A 10,657-nucleotide genomic window follows, 5' to 3' on the forward strand; every position below is an offset into this window, starting at 1 on the left:
GGGAGCTGGCCCTGAGTCTTTGATATTGTGTCATCTTTAACTCATGATTGTTGTATGTGCTGCTGGACAACCAAACTCAAATTTGGCACCATAGAAAAAGAACTTTTATAGCTCGAAAGGAAGCACAAGGATAGGTTTGGCTTCCGTTGGGGTTGTCAGTCCCTCTCCAATAAATAGAAGGCGGCTAAGGGAAGAGTCCTACCCTATGTAGATTGTGGCTTACTCAATTCCCTTCACTCCCAGCCCACCACTTCTTGAGACCCAGGGTCCAAAATTTATATTCAACCCTAAACTTTTGGCTTTTAAATATGGCTGGCTGCCTTGGTGCTACACTAAGGGAGGACTGTATGCAATGAGATGAGTTCTGCTCCATTCCTTAGGCAGGTCACTGCAGGACACAGGCATGTGCAAACTCTTGGGTGGAGGAAGATTCACTCTCTGTTGAAGAATCTGCCATTTCTTCCCTCAGCTGGTTCAGGAAGTCTCTGCTTTCACTGGGAGGCAGGTTACTCAGGAAGTATGGAGGGGCTAATTCCACCAGCCTGATAGAGAGAGTCATAATTAGATGATTTCTGTATACTCTCTCATAATGAAGATTTTAAAACTTCTTACTATCCCTTCCACAAACCCTGTCTTCTCAAATCATGTTACTATAAGCCACTATGATCCCCTCTTCTTCTTAAGACTTTCTAACTCCCCAGCCATAATTTTGGCCCCAGGAAGAGGAATGGGCAGTGTAGGAGGGGGTGTCATGGCACTCACATTTGTGGCTGAATCTCAGAAACAATGGAAAGGCAGTTGTCTTTGGAAACAGAGAAATTGTGGTAAAGCACCCATGGTGGGGGCCTGGCTGGAGCCCGGCGGCTTCGGTAGCAGCAGTATGGGGAGAGCTGGGCCACATGCTTGTGGGTTAGGAGCAGGTAATTTCCAGTCCCATCTGTGTCTTGGGCCACCTCATTGAAAGGCAAAGACATTGAAGGAATAAGTTAGCAAGAAGAGGCAGACTGTAGAAAAAAATTAGGGGGGCTGAGAAAGAATTAGTAAGGGTAGTGAGAGTATTAAAAGTAAAGCATTACCTCTAGATGTTATAGTCCCTACCATACCATATGGCATTCCCATAGCTCCTTGTAGCCCAAAGCCTCAAAGGAAGTTTCTCCTGATTATAAAGAATCCTTTGGCCATCTGGACCCCAGTTTCAGAGATGCCATACCAGTCTTTGGTCTCTCTGACTTCTGCTCCTTTTATGAACCCCAACTCTTTCCTCTAACCTTAAGGAAGTATCCAGACACCAGTGCTTTCTGAAGGTCTCTGCGATTCTTCTCAGAACCAAAGGCTGGTTGGGACAAGGGAAGTTCAATTCGTTGCATAAGTTCTAGGAGTTCTCCTCGAAGTTTCTGGGCTTGGCACAGTGCTGCCCAGTTTAGACCCCGAGCCTGGCACCAAACCTTGTCTTCTCCACCTAGGAAAGGAAAGGGACCAGCTACAACTAAAGTCCTTGAGATTCCCAAAGAACTCAACCCTTGGCCAAAGGGCCTCCTTTTCCTGGGCATAGAGATCTGTCAGCTGGTTGCACACCACTTCCCCTTTGGAAAATCTGGGATTCTATCAGAGGATGCAGACTAGGCCACTCACTCTGTATAAAGGCTTCATACACCTGGATCAGAGTACTGTGATCACCATCTGCATGTTCCAGGGCTCGACGTAAGGCAGCTTCTTCTGCACAGAGTGGAGGACGGGTAAACCCAGGGGCAGCTGGAGGCAGAAGAGAGGAAGGTTGTTTTGGGGAGGACAGGTGGAATGGTGAAAAGGTAGAAATGTCACTTTGGGAACTTAATTCAAAAGACATCAATAACTTCTAGGTGCTATGCACTTTATTCGGTAAATGAAAGACAGTCTCTGTCCTCAAGGAGCATGGTGGGAGAGACTAACAAGTAAGTAAACTTGATGAGCACAATAGGTGTGTGGGCCAGTATTTGAAGTTTGAGTAGGAATTAGCTCAGTGGTGAAGGGGTGGAGAGAGGATTCTAGACTGTGGGAACAGCAAGTTAGTAGCATGGACTGTTTGGAGAACTGCAAGCGCCTGGTCTGGTTGGATGGAATGGCATGCATGGCCCAGTTACAGGACATAAAGCTGGGGAGGCAGGTTTGGGCCAGGTCATGAGAGGCTGGATGTGCTGGGCAAATGAGTTTACATTCTGTCTGCAAAGTAAAAAATAGCTGTTGAAGACGAGTTTTTAAGTAAAAAGAGTCCCTGTGTTTGAAGAAGTTCCCATGACTAATTAGGAGGCTACTGAAGGAGCCCAGCTGAGCAGTAACAGGATCTGACATTGGCACTGACAAGTATGGAGAACAGATTAATTTAAATAAAACAGGAGATAAAAATGAAAGAACCTGGAGAAAGATTAGTCTAGAATGACAGTAATGGAACTGCAGAGATGATGGTATATGATTTTGTGGTGGTGGTGAGAAGGTCGTTTAAAAAGTGCTCAAGTTTATTTCTAGCTTGAAGTACTGTGGACTGTTCTGGTAAAAATGTCCATCAGGAGTCAGATATATAAATCTAGGGTTCAGAAGAATGATACTGACAGGGAGATACAAGGTTTGGAAATTTTAAGTGTGAAGGTTGCTCTTCAGACCATGGGTGTGGATAAACCTGCTTGGAGAGTTCAGGGAATGAGAAGACTAAAGGGACAAGAATAGAAAACCCCAAAGTCCAATTTACAGTGGACAAGCAGCAGAGGAGGATCCCACGTAAGAGATTAAGGGAATGGTCAGTGAGCTAGGATGAAAACCATGAGGAGTGGTCACGGGAGCTTAGTGGGGACGGTTTCGAGGTGGGAGTGGTGGGCATTCTGAAGTGCCATGAGTAACAGCTCAGAAGTGGTCACTGTCTTGGGTCTTTGGAAGGTGACTGGTGAGCGGAAGGCTGTCTCAGTGTTGTGCTGGGCCCGAAGCTAGAGCGTGGTGGGCGAGGAATACGCTAGATGGAGCAGGATAGAGATTATACTGTCTAGCTGAAGAGGCGTATAGGGTTGAGGAGGAGGGTTGTAGAGTTTTAGTAATAACAGATAGTGGAGATTCAAGCATGTTGAGAGGAAGAACCAGCAGAAGGACAAGGCTAAAGGGACAGGAGAGGGATAACTGATTAAACCTGGTCCCGTAGGCACTGTGAGAGGTGGAATCTGGAGCGCGGGGGAAAGGGCTAGTCTTTGGAGCACCAAAACACCAAGGGGAAGGACTGAAATAGCTGAAAGAGCCAGGGAGAGAGGTGAGTTATACCAGTGAGCATGGCAGCGAGGGTGAGCATCTCATCCACACAGTCGAACTCGCATGAAGCCAGCAGGGCTTTGGCCAACTCAGGGGACAGAGGGAACTCTGATAGGATGACACCCAGATCTGACAGGTCCCCGTTATCATCCAGAGCTGCCAGATAGTCTAAGTCTTCCAGGGCCTGCATCAGTGCTTCTGGAGCTGGTGAGGAAACAGGGCTCATAGGGCAGAGGGTCTCAGAGCCTGGTGGTCAGACAGCAGGGCTTGGGCAGGAGGGGTGCTCACCGGGCCGGTCCAGGAAGTGACAGTCCCCTGGCTCTGCAATCTGTCTCCTCTTTAGCAATAATACCAGGGGGCTCAGATTCTCCTCACACACCCTGGGTTGGGGCAATGGGGGAGCTTCTAGTTCTTGGAAGGACTTAGGATACAGGCAGAGGCAGGATCCTGAGGGGAGAAAGACCTGGGAAAGAAGACCACTGTAGACTTCTCAGGGCTTGCCTGTTGGTGACTCTTTCATGGTTGATCAAAGCGAGGGCAAAGGCTCTTACCTGGAGGAGCCCCTCTTGCCCGTAGCTGTCTTGCCTCTGCCTGACACTTGCTGATTGGCCTCAACACTTGGGATTCTGCTCGGATCTGGGGGTTGTATACCTGTCACCACCCCCCAACCAAGGTCAAAACAGATTAGAGTGCACCATTTATATCTTTAGCTCCCATACCTCCTCATCCCTGACACTCACACTTCGAAGCTCCAGTCCTGAGTCAATGACATGTCGAATGGAAGGGAGGGAGAAGGAGAAGTCAGCCAGCCAGTGAGTGACCACAATCTTTCGGGCACCTGAGTCTATGTCCTCGTACACAGCCTGAACAGCTTGACCATGGCCTGGGTGAAGGGGCAGCACCCGTGGCGGAGGCCCTTGGATAGCCAAGGTCCCTACCTCCCTGGACAAGGATTCACAGCACAGGGAAATTTCCTGAGGAGAGGGTTGGGGCATTAGGGCAGTTCTCACCTTTATGGGTCACAGACCTCTTTGAAAAACTGATGAAAGCTATGGCCCTCCACTATGAAAAAATGCACATACTTATATAAGTTGCAGGTATTATAATTTCAGGAATTTGCTGACCCACAAATCTCTGCATTAAATGGAATAAAAAAGAGGGTAGTAGATCTCTTTAACCTGAAATCCTTGAGTTTCCCCCAGGACCCCAATAGAGAGTGAATACTACAACTCAAGTGTTCCTAACAGGCAGTGCTCACACTCCCCCAAGACAGGAAGGCGGCGTAAGGAGCACCTCCTTTTGCAGCCTGTTTGTTAGTTTTTTTACCTCCTCACTGGGTAGGTACACTAACACATCTCCTAGAGCCTCCTTTCGACACAATTCAAGCACAGCTTCGCAAGCAGCTTCCACTCGATCAGTAGGGACAGTGTCCCTGTAGATGGGAATGGGACACCTGCCAGGCCCTCTGGGTACATGTACAATAGGAGGATTGCCCCAGAAGGCTTGGAGCTTAGGTTCGAGGGCTGGGTCAATGATCACGACCACTCTGGGGTCTCCTGGAAGGTTTCCGAGTCTGGCATCTCGCAGCAATCCCTGGAGCAAATCTGAGGCCACTGACCGCTCCTGAGCCTCATCCAGCACCAGCACATCCCATGCTCCAGTGCCCCGGGTTGAGGCCACCTCCTGAAGAAGCAGCCTGTCCCAGCAAAACCTGTTGACATTGGCAGTGGGCGGAGTCAGTGTGGATATTGACCAGCCCCAGAAGTCCAGGGGAGCTTCTACCAAGGGAGCCTAGATTTTGATAATTAAGGTCAGAAAAAGACCATGACTGAATTCCTGAGCCCGTGGACCCTTAACAGTGACCCACAACTTTACTGAGACCCTTTGTTCAGAAACTGTACTCCAGCTGGGAAAGTGAGAATTTTGTGATAAGGCTGAGGATGAATGTCTGAGGTCCAGACTGGGGTTAAAGAGTTTAATTCAGCATTTCATTATGCATGAGTTAAAGGGTGAGCTGGGCTGAGAGGTTATGGTGAAATGTCAGAGGACTGGGCTTGTTCCTATTGGGCGAGGGCAATTAGATTTGAATCAGGCCTGCAGGAGGCCTCACCTGAGCAGGGTGTGGGGCCCGGTGCAGTCCTCCTGGGGGATGCTGTATCCAACCTCATGACCCAGGGTCAGGTCCATCTCATCAGCAACCCGCAGGGCCAGGCTCAGGGCTGCCAGAGGGTAGGGCTGAGTGACAACTACCCGGCCCTTCTGGAACCCCCTAGCCAGCGCAAACTCTGCACACCACTGAGGGATCTGGGACAGGGGTAGGGAAGGACAACCAGTCAGCAAGACACAGGATTTCAGTTAGAAGTGCTAGGGGAGCTATGGCCAGTTTAATTGCTCCTTATTTGGGGGAATACCTTGGTCCTTCACCAACCTAGGGCCAGCCTGACTCCCTTTGTCTACCTCCCGGGTAACCCCTGGCAGTCCAATCCGCCCCTGCCCAGGGAAGAACCAGTTCCCTGGCCCCTCCCCTTGTCCATTTCCAGAATCCACCCCCACCTGGGTGCTCTTGCCAGAGCCAGGCTCTCCTGACACAAGCACCACTCCACTGGGGCTACTCTCCAATTGCTCCAAGAAGATAAAGCGAGCAGCCCAGATGGGCAAGGCTCTGCGCTGTTCAAGCAGTTCGTAGTAGCGGGAAGAGAAGGGAAGCCCGTCAAAGGGATTCACAGCCAGTTCAGACTCCCCAGGGCTCAGGCCAGAATCTTCTGCCAGCCCAAAAAGCTGAGAGGCCATGATGGCTCACTGGTAGGACCTATAGAAGGCAGGGCAGTCATTAAGGCTTCATACCATCTTCCCACCTCAGCCCTGATCCCTAACCTGTACGCTCAGCTGATAATGCACTGGAGTCCATCCTTCCCAGCATTTTTTTTTAAACCTTCACCTGAGGATATGTTTTCCATTGACTTTTAGAGAGAGTGAGAGAGAAACATTGATGTGAGAAAGACACATCAATTGATTGTTGAGCCTGCAACCCAGGTACGTACCTTTGACCAGGAATCAAACCTGAGGCCCTTTGGTTCGAGGGCCCATGCTCTTACCACTGAGCCACACCAGCCAGGGCTTTTTTTTTTTTTTTTTTAAATCTTCACCCAAGGATGTTTATTGATTTTAGAGAAGGGAGAGAGAAACATCTATGTGAGAGAAACATTGGTCAGTTGCCTCCCATATGCATCCCAATTTGGGGAATTGAACTCGAAATCTAGATATGTACCCTGACCGGGAATTGAACCCGCAACCTTCTGGTGTGTGGGGCAGTGCTCCAACCAAGTTACCTGGCCAGGGCCTTCCCCACGCTTCTTGCCTACCAGGAAACAGTGGAGCCCTGAGTCTCCAAGTAAGAGACTATCGAAAGTAATTACCCTTAGTCAGGTAGTAAAAGTCCTGTGACTAGCACAGGGGATCTCAGGGGCAGCAGGAATCCTATGAGGCCTGTGGGAAGGACCCGGAGAGAAAAGGGTAAAGAATAGAGGGGAGCAGGGCCACAAGGATCCTGGGTTCAAACCTGCTTGCAGCTGAGACGTGTCAGGATGGCAGCCAATTCCAGAACCACCCGCCAGTCACCACCAACCTTGGCCAGCATTAAGTACAAAGGTAAGTTAGGTGAGTTCCGGTTCCACCCTGGGGCTTGGCTCAAACACAATCCTAAAGACTGCTTCGGGGGTGGAGCCATTTGCTCCGCCTTATTTAACCTAGTCAGGAGCCTATGGAAAACAGGCTCCAGCCACACACCAGCAGTATGAACTCTAGGACACCGTGTACTGTGAAAGGCATCCTGGGACTTGTAGTTTTGTAGCTGTTTCTTCACCTGGCTATGTACAGTTGCTGTTGGATCTTCAGTTCAGTTACACTTCCTTAATATCATTCATCTCTTGACATGAGGAAATGATTTCAGACAGTTCCATTCTGACCACCCCTCCCTAAACCTAGAAGGAGGACCTCATCCCCATTCCTCTAGAGGGAAAAGGAACTTGCTCATGGGGCTTTTCAGACCCAGAGAGGCAACAGAGACCTTGAGTGAAAACCCTGAATTTAATGTGATATTGGGGGGAGCCCCATCTTTCCCTTTCTACCACCCACCCATCCGGCCTGTTGTGAGTTGGGTGAGGGCTGCCCCCAGTCTCCGTCCTGCGGCTCTGGGTGCCATCCTGTGCTCAGTCAGCCTCCTGGGCCTGTCTCTCTGTGAATCTCCTGTGGGACATAGGGAGAAGACATTGTGTGGGCTTTGCCATATTAACACCATAATTAGCTCTCTTCTTCAATCTGCCCCTTCCTACCCGTTATTCTCTAAGCCCCTCACCTTCTTGCATATTCATACAGTGCCTGCTTGCGCTCCTGTAGGCTTTCTTGCCGGGCCCAGGAGGACTTGGCAAATGTGAGGGCTGTGGGCTGAGGGGTCACCGGGCCAGAGCTGGGGAACTGAGGTGATCACAATGTCAGAGGGCTTGCGAAGTCATCATCATTAAACCCGCATCGAATGCCTACTTTGCAAGAGAGGCACTGTGCTAGGGTCTCAGGATCAAAAAAGAGACATCAGGGATAGGGAGTATGTAGACTGCCCCATCCCACCCCAATTCTTGGATCTGACCATTTCCTGGGTCTCACCTTGGGGGCAGAGGTTGTGGGAAGGGACTGGGTCCCCTCAGTGATGTCTTCAGGTATGAAAGCTACAGCTCCCTCAAGTAGATTGGTGATGGTCAAGTCTACGCATCCAGTTCTGGCTGGGGAGAAGGGAAGAGAAGAGAAGGGATCTGTTTCCCTGCTCCCCTTTTCCCTTCACCACCCACTTTTCCTTTCTGTGCCTTTCTTCCTGTGTGAGGCTACCCTTTCCCATACCCAGGTCTCTCTGGATGACGCCCAGTGGCACATGGGGTAAAACCTCCTTGACTCTCTGAGCCAGAGTTGCCAGCTGCACATCAGGAGCAGGGCCAGGGGAGGAAGGGAAAGAAGACTGGGCTGCAAAAAAGAAATCCAAAATATGGTGAGTGGAGAGTGAGGAGGAAGAAGAGGCTGACTAGCACAGGAATAGGGAGGACATCACAGTAGGCTGGAAAAAAACAAAAAGTTTTGTATACAGAGACTACACACCTGACTGGGGACGCAATCTGGGGTGTCTTTGTCGCTTCATGTGCTCTGCTTTGTCTGCTGGAGTGAGTCGTGTCCCTGTCTGGCCCAATTCTTTGGCCACCAGCTAGGGAACATTGGAAGGTTGGGGGTGTCAAGGTCTCAAGCTTTCCTCCCCCTCTGCCTAAGGAAAGACCCCACCTCCACCCTGCCTGTGTACCCTACCACCTGTTGTACGCGGAGGGCAAACTCCTCATTCCCTTCCCCCAGTTGGCGATGAACAGGACGCAGCCACCTGCAAAAAACAATCCAGGGCCATTTTGAGGGCACAAGGGGTAGAGACTGTCACCATTTTCCTACTTTGATACCCCTTTTCATGAGACAGGGATGGTGAGGGTGGGGAGAGAGTAAATAATTTGTATTGACTCTGTGGTGGAACCTTGATATTAAAAGATCTGCAAACGGACAGGGCAGAAGCAACTACTTTCTTGACCTTGAGGTGAGCTTTTCCCAGCCACCAAAAAGTGAGGACAGTTAATACCTTACTTGATACACCGTGAAAGGGACGAAAAGTGACCACAGCAGTTCTGAGACCCAGGAGGCATCTGACACCGTCTGAGAGGAAGGCATGAAGAGAGATCTAAGTCAGGGCCAGGAGTGGGAAACTTTCCCCCACGCCCCAAAGATTCCCTGTCCAACATACACTCACCACAGAGACTAGGGGCCTCTGGACTCGAAGGGTAAGAGGCTGTACCACATCCTGGATAGAAAATGGCCAGGAACTAGAAGGAAGAAAGAGTAGAATGGGACTCAGAATGGGACTCCAGCCAGCCCAGTCAGCAGCTCATACCTGACTTAAAACAGGAAACTGTCAAACTGCCCAAGGAGATAAATGGAGAATAAAGGGATTCAGGGAAAAGGACCAAAAGTAGACGTAAAGGGAATGATCTAAGAACGGGGGGTTAGGGCTGAAAAAGGTTGTGAAAACCTAAGGGCTCCCAAGCCTGACTACCTAGGCATTGAGAGACCAATACCTGTGTGCACCCACCTGAAGCGCAGGAGCCCTTCCCGGCCATTGGTGGCCTCTTCCTCGGGGAACAGCAGCAGAGGGGTTGGAGGAAGCCTTGTGGAAGCACAGAATCTCTTGAGTGACTCCACCAACTCCCCTCGCCCATCCATCTCCATGAAGCCCCGAGACCAGCACACAAAACTGGGGGGACTATTGAGTAGAGGCTGGTAACAGGGAAGAGGGAAAGCAAGAAGAAAAGAATGTTAGGAAATGATAAAACTGACATATAGGGCTCAGACACGGGGTCAGTATCTCGCGGTCTCCAAGGGAAAACCGGGCGGGCAGAAGGGAACCCTGAGCTGGGCCCCAGGGACCTGCCCGTCGTGCTCTCGGCTCCGTCCCCCACTCACTGTGCTACAACTGGTGAGCAGGTTGACGATGTTGTGATCGAAAGGTGTCACATGGTTGGAAATGAGGACCCTGACGCGGTGATCCCGGAGTCCGGAGTCCTCCTGCCGGGCCACCAGCCCCAGCACTGCACACATGGTCCGCACCACGAACCTGGGGACGCAGGCAGTAGTGGCTGCACCGCCTCGGCCGAGCCCAGCCCTGACCCTCCCCGAGCGCCCGGGTCGGAACCTGCGAAGGACGCTGTCCGGCAGCGCGCAGCTGACTAGGAAGACGTGGATCCCAAGAAAGAGGCGCAGGACGAGGAGGCAGAACCCGACGGGCGCGTAGAGCAGCAGCGCGAGGAGCAGGAAGCCGTCACCCGGGAGCCTGGGGGCGAGAGGTGGAATGATCGGGTGCCGAAGGCCGAGTGAATGCGGGAGCCGGCCTCTCCCCGCCGGAGCTCTTACCGGTGCGAGTCAAAGAGCCGCTCCGGCCCCGGCGCCTGGGGAGGCTCCATCGCGGCTATTTTAGGGGTTTCCAGCCGCCGCCGCAGCCGCCATCTTCGCGACCTGCCGCAGGGGCTCCTGGGAAGGCGGAGTCTCGGGGCGTAGGCCCAGGGTGCCAGGACCCGAAATCCTGAGGCGCCCCGGAAGGGCTAGCAGCCCCAGCATGCCTCGCGGGCCCTCAGGCTGCCTCAGATCTCCTGCCCCGCAGAGACCACAATTCCCGGCATTCGCGGGGCGGGGGCGGAGTCGGCCTCCCTGAAGCCCGGTCCCGGCGTGCTCTCCTGGAGGACTTCAGGTACCGGCGTGCCCCGCGCCCCGCGGTCGCCGCTCACCTCCAGGGCGCCGCCTCTCTGTTAGGGCGGGCGAG

The 10,657-nt window shown here is 51.8% G+C and overlaps 2 protein-coding genes across 4 annotated transcripts; both read right to left on the reverse strand.

Annotated features, from left to right (window-relative positions):
- Positions 1-385: 385 nt before the first annotated feature.
- On the reverse strand, positions 386-7,486 carry DQX1 (DEAQ-box RNA dependent ATPase 1). Its single transcript, XM_016202552.2, has 12 exons — positions 7,402-7,486; positions 5,821-6,076; positions 5,378-5,571; positions 4,594-4,978; positions 4,008-4,241; positions 3,819-3,918; positions 3,556-3,714; positions 3,280-3,471; positions 1,633-1,752; positions 1,269-1,459; positions 763-953; positions 386-542 (listed from the first exon to the last, which is right to left on the reverse strand). Exons 2-12 carry the CDS (start codon positions 6,055-6,057, stop codon positions 386-388), a joined length of 2,160 nt encoding a protein of 719 aa, XP_016058038.2. The 5' UTR covers positions 6,058-6,076; positions 7,402-7,486.
- Positions 7,340-10,512, reverse strand: AUP1 (AUP1 lipid droplet regulating VLDL assembly factor). Of its 3 annotated transcripts, XM_016202550.2 has the most exons (12): positions 10,252-10,511; positions 10,034-10,171; positions 9,805-9,955; positions 9,434-9,618; positions 9,095-9,167; positions 8,927-9,000; positions 8,614-8,680; positions 8,410-8,512; positions 8,158-8,277; positions 7,927-8,042; positions 7,622-7,740; positions 7,340-7,512 (listed from the first exon to the last, which is right to left on the reverse strand). In XM_016202550.2, exons 1-12 carry the CDS (start codon positions 10,299-10,301, stop codon positions 7,476-7,478), a joined length of 1,233 nt encoding a protein of 410 aa, XP_016058036.1. In that variant the 5' UTR covers positions 10,302-10,511; the 3' UTR covers positions 7,340-7,475. The 3 variants fall into 3 exon arrangements, with proteins under 3 accessions (XP_016058036.1, XP_016058037.1, XP_087679781.1); XM_016202551.2 differs by lacking the exon at positions 8,158-8,277 and having other exon boundaries at positions 10,252-10,512; XM_087823655.1 differs by lacking the exon at positions 7,340-7,512 and having other exon boundaries at positions 7,725-7,802; positions 10,252-10,512.
- Between the last annotated feature and the right edge of the window lie 145 nt (positions 10,513-10,657).

This window comes from Miniopterus natalensis, chromosome 13, assembly GCF_054644295.1.
Source record: "Miniopterus natalensis isolate mMinNat1 chromosome 13, mMinNat1.hap1, whole genome shotgun sequence".
NCBI classification, from domain to species: Eukaryota; Metazoa; Chordata; class Mammalia; order Chiroptera; family Miniopteridae; genus Miniopterus; species Miniopterus natalensis.

Excerpts from the sequence above, each read along its gene's own strand:
- DQX1 (XM_016202552.2), bottom strand. The coding sequence starts at position 6,057 with ATGGCCTCTCAGCTTTTTGGGCTGGCAGAAGATTCTGGCCTGAGCCCT. Across the intron at positions 3,472-3,555 it reads TCACTTCCTGGACCGGCCCG|CTCCAGAAGCACTGATGCAG; the intron begins GTGAGCACCCCT and ends TTTCCTCACCAG. Across the intron at positions 543-762 it reads TCTGAGATTCAGCCACAAAT|GCTGGTGGAATTAGCCCCTC; the intron begins GTGAGTGCCATG and ends TCTCTCTATCAG.
- AUP1 (XM_016202550.2), bottom strand. The coding sequence starts at position 10,301 with ATGGAGCCTCCCCAGGCGCCGGGGCCGGAGCGGCTCTTTGACTCGCAC. Across the intron at positions 8,043-8,157 it reads CGTCATCCAGAGAGACCTGG|CCAGAACTGGATGCGTAGAC; the intron begins GTATGGGAAAGG and ends CCTTCTCCCCAG. Across the intron at positions 7,513-7,621 it reads CTGTATGAATATGCAAGAAG|GAGATTCACAGAGAGACAGG; the intron begins GTGAGGGGCTTA and ends TATGTCCCACAG.